Below are 10,058 nucleotides of genomic sequence, written 5' to 3'. Positions count from 1 at the left end.
GCATGACTATGTATAAAAAATTGTCTGACTTTTATCAAAGGGAGTCTTTCAGTTTGGCCAACTCATAATTTAAAATTTTAAAATAAAAAAGAAAAGTCTGTTTTACCGGTTCATCCTTTATTTTATGAAAGCTGTCGGTTTCTAATTAAATCCGGTTCTCAATGAACTAAATCTATAAATCTAAAATCTCTGATTGGTTGATCTGGTCTGACTGTTAAAACACTGTTTTCTAGAAACACTAAGCTGACATAGACCATGCACAAAGAACCACAGATGAATTTCATCTAGATACGAGTGACAAGCATTTATGGTTCTTTGTATATATCCATGTCAGCTCTGTGTCTAATACAGTATCCTAGAATGTCAGCTTAGCACTTTTCCTTGTAAATAACACTTGGGTTTGAAGTTTACTTTGTAAAAGATTTGTTTAATTGATAAATTAATTTGGTCCAAAGATCCACCCAATCATTAAGAACTCTTGTCTAAAAGACATTAAAGGAAACAGACAATAGGTTTTGTCTCCTCATCAATGAAATAGTTAGGATGAGAGTAAACAAATCAAATTTTCAGGGATCACTATTGACCTTCTAGGGATTAGAATACAATTATACATTGTTTGAGGGAGAGCCTCAACCTTGAATTGAGGTTAGTGCTCTTTGTATTAGAAGAAAAAAATTAAAAAAATTTCTTGAATACATTAATTAGGAAAGTTTCTTAATCGCATGTGGAACCCAAAAACACGATCGAATGCCACAGGGATGTAGATCTTAAGATTCTAAGAATTTTGAAAACGAAAAATTTAACATAAAAAAGTACCTTTTTGCATTTTATTCTGGGGGAAATTATAAAAAAAAATAAAAAATCAATAATTAAAATTATTTATCAAAATAATACCAATTGTTTAAAAATTATCGAAAGAGTAACAGATCAGTCACTACGTCAAAAACGATAAAAAACGACTAAATATTGCGGAATAAATGACGGACTAAAGCCGTTGTTTATGTACGACGGTTTTCACCCATTGTTTAACCCCTAATGACGCTTATAATAGTCGATTATAAACAACTAATCTAATCCGTCATTTAATTAGTATAAGTGTCACTATTGCCACACCAACGTTTACTAATGTTACACCGTTTGGTGTGGCGTTAATAAAAACAGAGTACCACTATTGCCGCACCAACTTTTACCAAATCTGATTTGCAATTTCTTCTCTGTATCTTCTTCTTCGAAAAAAAAAACCCTAGCGTTTAGAACAAATCGCATATTTTACATTGCTTCTCTCGTTTATATCTTCTTCCTCTTAAAAAAACCGTAGAATTTTAAATCTCAAAGAACAAACCGCATTTTCGATGTGTTCTCGATTTCTTCTCTCCCGATTTCTTCTCGGTACCTTCTTCCTCGAAAAGAAACCCTAGAGTTTAGAACAAATCGCATTTTCGATTGCTTCTCTCATTCATATCTTCTTCCTCTTAAAAAAATCCGTAGAGTCTTAAATCTCTAAAGAACAAATCGAATTTTCGATTTGTTCTCTTGCGATTTTCAGTTTTGGATTTGCGAAACCAGGCGTGGTTCGCGCGGTAGTTCTCTCTCTCTCTCTCTCTCTCTCTCTCTCAGGCATACTATTTTCTACATCCATTTGGTAAGATTATTGTTTAATGTTTAGTAATTTATTCGATTCCGTTCGAGAGCTTCTAATAGAAATCTGATTTGTTCTTCAATTATTTTATTGTTTTTTAATTTTAATATTTGCTTTGATTGATATTTGATACACCATTAGTCAAATTTTTAAAGAAAGTTTAATCGCCAGAGAACAAAATGCAGATAAGTTGAAAACAATTTAGGTCATCTGTTGTTTTCAGAAAGAAGATTTATTGGATTTCGTGTTTGATCTGAATAGATTGTCATTCCACAGATGTTGATTGATCACTTCTTAACCTTTATTTATTTGCAGATCTCGAAATTTTTATACTTCGATTCATGTGCTCTTGAAAGTTGAGATGGCTCTTTCTATAATAATAATTTGTGTAGGTTTCCTCTGTAAGATAAAGAGTTGATGTCTCTTTATAAGAGTCCCCTTTTAGAGACTCAACCAAGCTTCTAGTGTTCTAAAACAGTGCTCTTGACAGGTTACACTTGTCGAGTGGAGACCGAGTTTGATGAGGCAACTTGTCTATGTTGGAAAAGTAACATTCGAGCTGTATAGAATAATGTGAGCTAGCTTTCATAACAGATTCAGTTCATAAATGTCTAACAAAAATTTACCCAGAATGACTTGCCTAGGCATGCATAGAGTGATCTCTCAAAACCAATCTATTCCCTGATATTTTTATTTCTGATCTGATGATATATATATATAGCTGTAAATATGATGCTTTGTATTGCTATCTTGTTCATACTGAAAAATCCTTCTCAATGGCTCATTGGTATCGAAAAGAAGTTCTAACTAATGAGCTGATGTCAGTCGATTCTGAATCTTCTTCTGTTGTTACACAACCTGAGGTCTATGAAAGGCATTACTAACTCTATTCATACTGCTGTTTTCAATTGTTTTATTTCTGTACGTATTATAGCTAATAATTGATGTACCGAGTACCGACTGAAAATTGATTTATGATGAAAATAGTACTGTTTCGAAAGTTCTCACACGAAATCTCTAACAAATTAACACCCATATAAAATTTGATATCTTGTAAATTTGAACCAAGCTAATAATTGATGTACCGAGTACCGACTGAGCTATGATTAATTTCCACAGATTACATGCTTAAATTTCTTTTAGTTTTAGAGCATTTTCTTTCATCACTCTGTCTCCAAGCAGTTGATTCACCTTTCTTCTAATTTCTTCCCTTGAGATGATCCAATTTTCATCTGTGTCCAACCCCAACCCAACCCTCCAAACATTAGTGATGTAGCTCTTGTTAAGAAACTGGTCAGCAAAGTATGGCCAACATATAAAGGGAACTGCCATGCATACTCCCTCCATGGTTGAGTTCCACCCACAATGGCTTAAAAAACAAGCAATAGAAGGGTGATTCAACACCTTCTGTTGAGGTGCCCAATTTACCCCAAATGGTTTCTGCTATAAATTTTATGTGTAAGTGTACATTTTTGAAGAAACAACATTATGCATTTGGACTGGCACCAAGGGTGTGGTATGGTTATTCATTCTTAGAAGCAACCACTTAGTTGTTTTGCAAGAATTTATCATCATACAAACCTCTTGGTATCATAGTCAAAGTAGTGCCAGAATCAATAATAATAAGGTTACCACCCTTAACATCACTACCACTACGTCACAAATCGGAAAAAACGACTAAATATGGCGGTAAAAACGACGGACTAAGACCGTTGTTTATTTACGACGGATTTTGTTGGTTGTTTAACCCTTAACGACGTCCATAATTATTGATTATTAACAACTAACTTAATCCGTCTTTAAATAACAACTCGAGTTACTATTGCCGCACCCACTTTTTAATATCATAGAATATGATAACATGGATGAAGATGAATGAAAATATTTGTAAGCATGCATTTAATTTATTTATTTTTATTGTCATTGCCTTTATTTAAATTACTTGACTTGAAAATACTATTTGTGATTCCAGCACTATGTCATTTGGCCGATCATCATCCGCTCCTAATACTGCATCGACATCGGCATCGGCATCAGTATCCGCATCCGCATCCGTATCCGCATCAGCATCTACATCTACGATTGAGAGTATGTATAAATGGTCAATAGATTGTATTCATTTGTTCAATATTTGTTATCACGTTTTTGTTAATTCTTTTCATTTTTCATAGGTGGGCTTATCCAAGTTCAGTTCAATTTAAATGGACAACCAATCGGTCCTAACTCATCTCAATTATGCACTACTATTGGGTAGGTAGCAAAGACACATGTGCCACTTATATATGATAGGTGGACTAATGTGCCTACTAAGCTCAAGGAACAAATTTGGGAGTCTATCAGTGTGAGTGCATGTGTATTAAATGATTTATTTTTACTTGCAAATTGTAACTATGACTTATTACAAATATAACACTTCTTATTTAATTTTTTTTGTAGGGCACCTATCAAATTCAAAAATGGCATAAGGATTGGGTAATAAAAGAAGCAAACTTATGTTGGAAAGAATGGAAAAGTAATCTCCGTCGAAACGTTTACGATAAATATCCAACGGATGCGGAAAGGAAAAAACATGTACCTCATTACGTGAGAAAAGAAGATTGGGAGAGGTTTGTCGACTTCAACTCGACACCTGAGGGCCAAGCTTTGAGGGCGACTGGGAAGCGTGTTAGACAAGAAAATAAAAACACTCATACCTCTGGTAGTAAGGGACAAGCCCGACTTGCTGATGAATTGGTAAGTTTAATATCATGTTAGGAATGAAATATGCATATATTGTTCATTTACCTATTTGACTGTTTCATTTATAGAGTAAAGAAGATCCTCATAAGGAGATTACTAGGACAGACATTTACATTGCCAGCCATGCCAAAAGCCAACAAACGGGGAGAATAATTTATTTATTTATTTTCGTGATTTTCATCTTGTAATCTGAATGTGAACACCTCTTGTTCTAGTGTGAACACCTCTTCCATCACTCCCTCGGCAATAATTAATATATATTGTATTTGTGGTGCCAGTAATGTCATGATAACCCCATACAAATAGGAAAGGGAATTTATGACCACAAGGAATGATTATGAGTTGTCGTTCTAGAAACATGTAATCTCCATAACCAAAAAAATAAAATAAATTATAATAGAAGTTATGCTAAAACCTAGTTGATCAAATCATTCAAAGCAATAGCAACTTACTTGTTCAAATCCAGAACAGTCCCAATGTTGAAAATATATAGGTTATATGCACTATTGAAATCACATCCCAATGGAAAAATGGTTGCATTATGACACATCCAGGAGTGGGCAGCAAGGAGGCAAAGAAGTCAACAACTTTATTGGCCTCTCTATAACAAAAAGTGATATCAACGATTTGGAACTTGATCAATAGGATCTTTATCTTCTTGGTAAGAGTTCTGAATCTCCAAGGGATCTCACAGCCTCCATTTAAACAATCTACAGCAATGTTGGAGTTGATTCTTGACCTTCATGAGAGTAATGTCGTGCTGAATAGCTAGTCCTTTGAATGAAAACAGGATTGTTCTTGTTGAATTGGAAAGTACCTTTCTCAATAAGTTTCTACTATGTAGCTTTCATAGTCCTTTTGTTTGGGATTGTGGTTTTTGGATTGCTTGCTTTAACAAAATCATAATCATGGATAACTTGATCGCAAATGGATTATTATTGATTACTTTTTCACTTCTGCCAAATAAGCAACGAGTCTGGGAACTATCTTTTGTTATATAGTTATTTTTCTTAACAAGTTTGGTACCTACTTTCTTTGACTTTGGGCCTGTTTGTATGTTCTAACTTGTCTCAACACATCTTGTGGGCACTTGCTTTGAAGGCCTTCCATTTGGAATCTTGTATGATATTTGGAAAGAAAGGAATATGAAAACTTTTGAAGGGGAAGTTGTGGACATTTGTGCTCTTTTTTCTCTGTAAAAAAGCCTTATATTGAAGTGTTTGTCATTTAACATAGAGTTCAAAGGATTGGGCTTTGAGGATTTTGTGTTTGGATTGGTTGTTAATAGGGATGATTAATTTGTCTTTGTTGTAGTAGTAGTAGAAGTCTTCTTCTTATTTAACATTTCTCTTGGATCTCTTAAATTTGAAGTCTCAATAATTCAATTTACATGATGGTGAGCATCTATTTTGCTGTCCTTTTATCTTCCCCACATTTTATTTCCATTGATGTATGCCAACATCAAGGTAAGTTCTAGGAGTTGAGAGAGCATGCTATGCGACAAGCTAACTCGACTATAGACAAGGAGTCATGTGATGGAAGATGAAGCTAGTCCACAGGTGTAGACTATTGAGAAGGAGAAGAGTTGGCAATGTGAGTAGTGGGGTTGGTAGATGAGGATTTATTAAATTGAGTTGGACAACCATGTAGGTCCCAACAAGTCTCCTTGGTATGGCGACATCTTCCAATCAGTACATTTCAGCTTATCTTTGGAATCAATTGATCCCTTGGTTTTAAGAAAGATATTTTGCTTGTAAATTTCTATTTAAAGACCTCAATCTCGCTGGGAAGGAGAACCCAACTTATATAAAAGTTGCACCAATGAATTGGCTCCAAGGAGCATGACAATAAATGTAATATTACTGTAGTTTCTTTAACTAGGATATAGAAATATGTCTCTTGTAGGTGATTCTGAGATCAAATGTGGCCTTTGATATTTTCTTGTCCTTGTTTCATATAAATATATTGTCTTCTCATGTCATGATTTATATTTCTTAATTATTATTTATTTTGCAGGAGGCCATCAATAGAATGATTGCTAATGACCCTTCTAATAAACATAACGATCTAGACCATGACCCCGTGGCTGTGGTATGTGCATTATTTTAATTAGGATATTTTTAATTATGATATAATGTTGTGTAGTAGGCATTGATATTAGTAAGTATGATATCATATCATTAGTAGGTATTGATATTATACACTTTTTGTACAGGTTTGTGGTCCTGATAGTCGGGGTCGTGTTCGGGGAATGGGTTCAGGTGTTTCCAAGACTTCCGTGCGTGCTTCAATTCCTTACAAGCAAGCCTTGGCATATGAGACGACAATCCTTCATAATAGAGTGGATAAGTTGACGGAAGCAGTGCAAAAGATGAATGAGACTTTACAACAATCAAATTTTTCTACTAGGACACCAATGCGGTCTTCCACCAATCTCGATAGTTTTTCACAAGTACAACATTGGCATTTTACTTTTGATAGATGAGTGAACTTCTATTGTTGCACTGATATTGTCTACATGATTTTATAGGTAAGGCCTGATTCTTCACATCATGAGTCACGTTCTAATCCACCAAGCATACAGACAGGTCCTTGTAAGGTGAATCGCTTACAACGACCACATGATTGTGTTGCCGAAGGAAGAGTGATTGGTGCATCTAATGCAGATCCAGATAGTTACGATATTCTTATAGATGAGGTCCTTGATGGGAATGTGATTCTACAGAGTGGAGAAGGAACATTCGCTGATTTGACATGCGGTGATATTATTGATTGGCCCAAATTTCGAATAAAGTTTTACTGAACAGAGGTACTTTTCTTGCTTTATATTGTAGATAGACACTAAACATAAAAAATTATAATAAAATAATTAAATGTTTGACAATGATAGTTATGAGAACTCTTTTATTTTGTAATTTAATATATTCATCTTTCTTGCATAATTACTTGGATTGCTTTAGATAGTCGGTGTCACTACTATATATCTGACAATGTTTTTAATTTTTCAACCACAGATTTCTGCAATATGTTGCAAGGAGGAATGTATGTTATCCTAAAGAATCGCGACGTCATTCTTCCAAGGACCGAGAAAGATAAATGTTGATTTTGATTTCTACAAGTTAAGTGAAGTGAAGTTGGTAGAAGATATTTTTTGAGAAACTATTTTAAACATTGGAATGTGTATTAAAATCGACACCATGAAAACGGGGCATGTTGGACTGTGTATTGTACATGTAAAATTTGAAGGAAAATGGTTTCCATTTGAAAAATGTAAATTTTTGTTTTTTTTTTTTTTGTTTGTGTGTATTTATTTATTTTCTTAAATTTCAATATTTTGTCCAATGAAATTGTCATTTTCTTTTTAGGTGAAAAATATTAAAAATGACAAACAATTGGGGTTAATTTTAAAAAAACATTCTGACAAAAAAACGTCGTTTGGGCCGTTTATATCTATTAATTTAATTTAAATTCGTCAAAACAAATGACGGGTTTGGGCCGTCGTTTTATTTTGACAGACCATAACCGTCGTTTTACACAACACATTCTTGACACGGCCCAACCGTCGTTTACTAAAAACGACATCGATATTTACAACTGCTCTTGCGACGGCGGGGGCCGTCATTTTTCTCAAAAAACGACGGCTTTGGCCCGTCGTTTTTTATAAAATTTGACGTAGTGAGTTCTTTGTGTGCCAAAATTTTTTTTTATTTTAATTTAAATTTCAGTAAGTTCTGAATTCTTTTTTTTTTTTAAAAGAGAAATTTTATTTTTGGAACACACTCTATTTGACTCACAACCCAACAAACGTTTGACATTTGAGGCAATGACATCAACAATAAAGAGAGCTTCTCTCTCTTGCCTTTTTACCCACTTATTTATTTTTTTACATGCCAAATCTTAAAAAGGGTCATTGGGCCCATATTGATTATAACATTGACAATCCAACGTTACAGTCTTTTAGATTTCATGAAATATTTATATTAAAAAAACAAAAAGAAATTAAAAAAATATTATTTTGTAGAGTTTGATCCAAGGTGTGGAAAGAGAATGGCCTCCGAGCACCCAAATTTAAAAATAAAATTCAACGGTGAAAAATAATTATTTAAAAATTAATTTCTAATAGTTTGAAATAAGGAAAATATTCAATTTTTGTTCTCCATGAAAAATATTATATATAGTTGAATAACTCGATTGAGTTTCTGATAGACTAGATCCATATTTCGGTTTACTCATTCGAGTTGACAAGTTAACTCAATGAGTTTGCTCCAACAAATTTTGGGCCGAACCACCTCAAAATCATATTAAGTTGTGTCAACTCGACCAAGTTTCAAGTCTCTCGATGAGTTTTAAAACTATACTAAAATTCGACTTTCTTTATGATATTTTCCTGGACACAATCAAATAATGAAATTCATTTTCACTTGGAATTTGTGGAGCTCATTTTTGTTACACCTTGAGATAAGGACACGTGCCTTACCTGGGCCCATGACTTTGAGTTTAACCTCAAGCACTTTGATTCAGGGAAATGCACAAATGATCGAGAAGTTAGATCTCCAAAATCAGCACGAGGAATTAGCCCTAAATAGTTGGAAAAATCAAATGGGATAGAGAGGATAAGACAAAATAAAGGTTGGGTAAAAATGGTATTAAAAAACAAAGGTGAGGTCTGATCATGCAACCAAATCCTTTCATTTATTGCAGAATCCACAAGTACAAATCGAAACAACACTAACAACAACATTTTCTTACTCACCAACTCCAAAAAAATAAGTTCAAAGATGCCTCAAACTAAACTTAGGTGCTAAAATTAATGAAATGCGGGAGTAGAACCCAAGAGCATAGCCAACTCATGACCTACTCGACTTATAAACTTTGGCAAATCGTGTGGTGAAACTTGTCCAGACTTACGCACTCAAAGCAAGCATAATCCAAATCACCCTCTGAAATTCACTATTCGTCATCTTCTCCAACTTTCCATATTTGGAATTTCTACTTTAAAGTCATTACTATTTTAACTTGATCTTTGGAGAATCTTTGGATGGCACCACACTAGGGCCTTAGCCTTCTCTACTCAAGTCATTCAAAGCTTGGATCCAGCAGCACCAACAAGAGCTGAGGCGTACAATTAAGGAAACACCAATCGAAACAGAAGAGTCTAAGGATCAAGATCTTCTAAGCCTGATCAAGAACTATACACATTTCGAGGAGTGAGGCCTAAAAATCCTCTACACTTTTGGCGTCGCTCGTGGGAAGTTCTGAACTTACAAACAACTCTTACAAATGAATCTAATGACCATAAAAGGGATGAATAAAATTGGTCTACAATGGAAAGATGCCCACCCAAGGACGCTTATGAAACTTTAAATCGATGAACAACTGTGACAACAACAGGAAGAAAGTTTAGGTATCGGAGCTTCAACAAAGGCAATGTGAGATCAATTGTAGGAAGGGACGTTAGAACTAGCAAAATGTACTCCCACCTTGGATCACAAGGACGAATGATCGGGATAAAAAGCATTGAAGTTGGTGAAAACCCTTGCAAGAAGTCGTAAAAAAAAAACTCATCAGGAGTTTCTGGGTAGACCGATCTTGTTCTCGGCCTAAAATAATTTGGCACAAAAAGAAGGTTGTTGAAACAAAGGAAAATGCTGAAAATCTAAAAAGGACACTGATCCTAGGT

At 34.4% G+C, this 10,058-nt stretch overlaps 1 protein-coding gene and 1 long non-coding RNA gene across 2 annotated transcripts; both read left to right on the top strand.

Annotated features, from left to right (window-relative positions):
* Positions 1 to 3,561: 3,561 nt before the first annotated feature.
* On the top strand, positions 3,562 to 4,525 carry LOC147380676 (uncharacterized). Its single transcript, XR_015175184.1, has 4 exons — positions 3,562 to 3,727; positions 3,811 to 3,980; positions 4,076 to 4,372; positions 4,447 to 4,525. It is a non-coding gene; the product is annotated as an uncharacterized LOC147380676 (long non-coding RNA).
* A 1,409-nt stretch (positions 4,526 to 5,934) lies between these two features.
* On the top strand, positions 5,935 to 7,568 carry LOC147380675 (uncharacterized). Its single transcript, XM_086431388.1, has 4 exons — positions 5,935 to 6,469; positions 6,594 to 6,830; positions 6,909 to 7,187; positions 7,393 to 7,568. The coding sequence occupies exons 1-3, from the start codon at positions 6,410 to 6,412 to the stop codon at positions 7,179 to 7,181; spliced, it is 570 nt and encodes a 189-aa protein (XP_086287514.1). The 5' UTR covers positions 5,935 to 6,409; the 3' UTR covers positions 7,182 to 7,187; positions 7,393 to 7,568.
* The last annotated feature ends 2,490 nt before the right edge of the window (positions 7,569 to 10,058 follow it).

This window comes from Akebia trifoliata, unplaced genomic scaffold, assembly GCF_017979445.1.
Source record: "Akebia trifoliata isolate Shusen 1 unplaced genomic scaffold, ASM1797944v1 Contig01120, whole genome shotgun sequence".
Classification (NCBI taxonomy): domain Eukaryota; kingdom Viridiplantae; phylum Streptophyta; class Magnoliopsida; order Ranunculales; family Lardizabalaceae; genus Akebia; species Akebia trifoliata.
This window is presented reverse-complemented; position numbering and strand designations above follow the sequence as displayed.

What these genes read in the sequence shown, in the direction of transcription:
- LOC147380675 (XM_086431388.1), top strand. Translation starts at nt 6,410, where the DNA reads ATGATTGCTAATGACCCTTCTAATAAACATAACGATCTAGACCATGAC. An exon ending in ACCATGACCCCGTGGCTGTG is followed by an intron (nt 6,470 to 6,593) that starts GTATGTGCATTA and finishes CTTTTTGTACAG; the next exon opens with GTTTGTGGTCCTGATAGTCG. An exon ending in ATCTCGATAGTTTTTCACAA is followed by an intron (nt 6,831 to 6,908) that starts GTACAACATTGG and finishes ATGATTTTATAG; the next exon opens with GTAAGGCCTGATTCTTCACA.